A 4,382-nucleotide genomic window follows, 5' to 3' on the forward strand; every position below is an offset into this window, starting at 1 on the left:
AAATTTTCAAAGTTGATATTTTGACCCCAAACTTTGGCAAAATGTTTCCTATAGTTTTTCCCAGTTTTCCCCAAAGTTTCAGCCAGATTGGAACACTCTCCGAGTTTTCGCGGAGTTTTTTACCTATTTTGCCGACTCCCTGATGAACCCCATAATAAATTTTTAAAAATTTTAAAAAATTGATTTTCCTTTTTTCAAAAACTTATTATTCCAGGGACAATACACGTTCGTGTGCGATTCTATTCTCCGGGCGTACAACGAAGGAACGATCAAACCGTTGGCAGAATATCAGAAACGATAGAATCCTCTTTTTTTTTGTCACGATTCTTCCTTCACTCTTTTCCTTTTTTCAATCAATTTTCCCATCGAACTCTCAAGAAACGGATCCCCGCAAGGTGCTAGCTTTTTGCCTTCCTTTTTAAAAGTACTGTAGTCGTCTTTTTAATTTTCTCCTTCTCTCAAAAACTAGTCAATTTTTTGGTGTGTAATATTTTCATAACATAATACTAAATCTATCTCAATGGGTCACCTATGTGATTTTCGTACATTTTTCCTCTTTTGGATTGTTTTACAGCCCACCAAACTCTCTCTCCCCTTTTCTTTCTCAATACTTTGTCATCATCTTTTTTTTTTGTTTTTTTTTCTGTACGGAAAATCGCCTGAAACGCAATACTTGTATGTATAGGACGAAGAATCAATACAAAACTACATCACAAACTTTCCTTTCATATAAAATTTTACAGTCTCCGTTCCACGGTTTACATGACACAAAAAAACAATGGGGACGAAGATGAACGGGTGATAGGAAAAATTGGGTGTCAGGGAACATTAAAAAATACTATTATAAGGAAAACAGGTAGACGAAAGGGGACGGATTTTGAAAATCACCAGGAATCAACAATTATACGGATAGAGGGTGCGTGGAAGAGATTGAAAGGAAAGTGTAGAAAAAACACAAAAAAGGAAATGAAACAAAGGAGGAATGAGGTGTTTAGATGAACGTATGAAATGCAAAATTTAGAGTTTCGTCGAACCAGCGAAGCGAAACTTACAGATTGCCTACTAGCAAAATGAGATGAGGGGGAAGTTGAATGGTACATCGGTATTGAACTTGGAACATATCAAAGAAACGGTACATATACGGGAAATTCTCAGTCTATTCGGGAATCATGGGGGAAAATGGGGAGATACGAGAAAAACCAACATGGCCAGCCATGAACTATGGGGAGTCCGATAAATCTAGGATTGCTCAGAACATATATTGCTGAATAGAAATTCACAGATGAAGAGAACAAGTAGTGTTCAGCTGGAAAAAAAGAGACTAGAATTTCATTGGAATTCCAGCTCGATGAGGCAAGATGACGGAAATGGGATCGGGGGAGATGTGGGGGATATAGTCATGAATAATACGATATTGAAATTCACAAAACAATTTTTTATCGTCGAATAAAAAAAACTGGCACCTGAAAATCAGCTAGCCTCTGTTAAGTTCGGGTTTTTTTTTTTGAAATTCAGATTATACAGAAGCGATCATACTTTTACGAAAAAACCTAAATTGGGTTCAGAAAATCCCAAAAACGAGAACACAAGTGCCAGTTTTTTCCAATTCGACAATTCTATAGCACAAAAAATCTCAATTTAGAAATAGTACGTTACCAATTGATGCTTATCAGGTTACAATTTTCTTTAGAAAACTTTCGGATTAGAAAATTTTTTTAAAAATCTCAACCAAATGAGCACTAACTGGCCTAGATCGCAACCCAAATACAAAAAGCGCGTCATCCATTGATATTGGCGAATGGAGTGTGATGCGGCATGTGATGTCCATAAGGAGCATATCCATTTGGGTGAGCATATCCATTTGGAACACTGTAACCCATGACTCCATTTTGGTGTGGTTGTTGATGCTGTTGAGCTTGCTGATGATGTTGAGCTTGTTGTTGCTGTTGTTGTTGTTGTTGTTGCAATCTATTATATCAGAGGTTATTTTTAACATTTAAGAATAATATTTTTCTCTAAACATTTCGAAAAAAAAGTGGTTTCGTTTTAGTTAGTATTCTTACCTCATATGCTGCATCCTTTGAAGATAAACAGCATGCTGCTGAGCCTGGGTGAACTGGCCACCATTCATCTGATTTTGTTGCTGCAATTGGTGCATTTGCTGTTGTTGCAGGAGCATTTGTTGCTGACGATGTTGTTGCTGGTGTTGATGCATCATCTGCTGTTGCCGTTGCTGCTCCATCATTTCTTGTTGCTGCAGCATCCTCATTTTGTTCTGTTGCTGAGCCATTTGCTGCTGCTGGGGGTTCATCGGTTGTGATGCTGATTGTCCCGCTTCTGAAGGAGTTTTCACCGTCTCCCCAACTGGCTCCATTGCGTCTAGTTCGTTTAAGTACACATCATATGTGTCCGGTCCCAGTATTGTAGTTGCATCGTACTTTTCCTGAAACTTACAACATTGTATTAAGCATACATGTGGATGGCCGGGCCGAGCCGGCCCGCATGCCTCAAAACCCTGGGCCCGCCTAGGACAACTTTTCGAAAATGTTACTTTTCAAATGTGCCAATATATTTTTAATAGCACAAGTATTAATCCAAATGCATACAACCATCCGAAAAAGTCAATTTAATTGAATTTTTAGAAAAAAAATCAAACTTCATTAAGCCAAGGATGGAATTTTTTTCTAAAAACGACCTCAAAACAGTTTTTTCGACAGAATCTTCCTCTAGTGTGGATTTTTATTTATTAAGGAGAAAAGCCATCTTGAAAAATGATGATTTGCTCTAAAATTTCGAAATTTTCAAAAAGCGGGCTGGCGATGTGTAATTTTTTCCGGCCCGCGGGCCGGCCATCTTTTCCACAAGTATGGTATTAAGAGTTTCTAGAACAAGTAATAGGCTTGAGGTAAAAATGATCTTGAAACTTACAGCAACCATAACTGCCAGCTTATCGAACCATTCTCCGTTGGGAACATCGAGACTGTTTTCGTCGGAAGTCGGTAAGCAGACACTCTGCATCCCGGACGGACTTGGCCGATGGATTGATCCAGGAGTTGGTACAGAATGCGGAGCCATAAACTGATGATGTTGTGCAGCAACTTGCTGCTGATGATACTGTTGCTGCATCTGATAACTTGGATGCATTGGAGCTGCTTGACCCATCCAATGCTGCTGCTGCTGAGCTCTTCTCCATTCCTCTTCAGCAGAAAGGCTACCAACATCATTTCTTCTTTTTCGATTATCAATATGCCCATTTCGAGATGCCGAAGCCACTGATGCATTCATCGCCTCCTTGTTCTTCTGATGTTCCATCCTCTTCCGCTCCTCATCCTCTGTGAATCTATGGTAGAGCTGCGCTGTCACTGCTCGTTGGCTTGAAATACTTTCTTGTCTCGTTTTCTGGAACTTCTCATATGCTTCTTGCGACCTGAGACGAGCCTCCTCTTGACCCTTGTTGTACACGGTCATTTCGCTCACAAGTCTGAAAACACTTTTCCTATTAAAAAAAACTGCGCTTAACATAATTTGGGGAAGACTAAATTATTTAAAAAAAACTCACGGCTCGTCATCTGGATCTGGCAATTCGTTGTTAACATATGCTGAATTCGGCTCCTCTGGTGGTGGCGACTGTGCTGATGAACCCGCTTTACTCGTTGACGGCTTCATTCCAGCGACGTCTTTTCCGGTGGTCTGAAATATCTCGAATCATTCAAGCATAGGAAGAGAATGTTGGAGAGAGCGAACGGATTGAACATGGAAAGAATAAAGTCGTGTGTAGAAAAAATGAAGAAAGGCTCCGAGAAAATAAAGAGGGAGAGTGAGGGTAAGAAAAGAAAGACACGACTAGTCAATTTCAAACATCTGATGTGCTTGTTATTAGGGTTGGCACGAGAAGCACAAAATCTCGATGGAGGGCCTCCCCGCCTCCTGACTGACTAGAAGGAATAGGAAGAAGAAAAAGAAAAGCAGGAGGAATAGAAGGACGGCAGTGTGGTGAGCAGTGAAATGAATGAGCAAAATGGGCGGAGGAAGAAGAAGAAGAAGAAGAAGAAGAAGAAGAAGACGGCGTGTGGCGTGGCGTAAGGCGAGGAGTGGCGAATTGTGGAAAAGAAGAAAGGAGAAGTATCTTGAATTTCTGAGCACATAAAGAGCAAAGAGAGAAAGACGAGGACAAACTGGGAGAAAGAAGAGCACAGGACCTCAGAGAACGACGAAAAGCAAACTTTCAATTATAAAGTTCTGGTAGAATGAATCCGTGAACAACATAGGAGAAAACTAATTCTATTGGGATAGTGAATATGGCCTAATCAAAAACAAAAAAGGGCTTACAGGTATAGGGGAGAACACAGCATTGTCAAAAATATAGAATTCTTCCTGCAACT

The 4,382-nt window shown here is 40.0% G+C and overlaps 2 protein-coding genes across 2 annotated transcripts in view; one reads left to right on the forward strand and one right to left on the reverse strand.

Annotated features, from left to right (window-relative positions):
- Positions 1-301, forward strand: part of Cbr-ptp-1 — a gene marked incomplete at both ends in the record, with an annotated part of 22,870 nt that extends 22,569 nt beyond the window's left edge. Inside the window, one exon of the mRNA XM_002641428.1 lies at positions 215-301. Coding sequence (XP_002641474.1) covers positions 215-301 — 87 coding nt within the window. The remainder of the gene's footprint in view (positions 1-214) is intronic.
- A 1,477-nt stretch (positions 302-1,778) lies between these two features.
- Cbr-sel-8 lies at positions 1,779-3,666 on the reverse strand (the record flags this gene model as incomplete). Its single annotated transcript, XM_002641431.1, has 4 exons — positions 1,779-1,968; positions 2,064-2,443; positions 2,929-3,481; positions 3,560-3,666. 4 exons carry the CDS (start codon positions 3,664-3,666, stop codon positions 1,779-1,781), a joined length of 1,230 nt encoding a protein of 409 aa, XP_002641477.1.
- Positions 3,667-4,382: the final 716 nt, after the last annotated feature.

Source organism: Caenorhabditis briggsae (assembly GCF_000004555.2).
Source record: "Caenorhabditis briggsae complete genome, chrIII, whole genome shotgun sequence".
NCBI lineage: Eukaryota > Metazoa > Nematoda > Chromadorea > Rhabditida > Rhabditidae > Caenorhabditis > Caenorhabditis briggsae.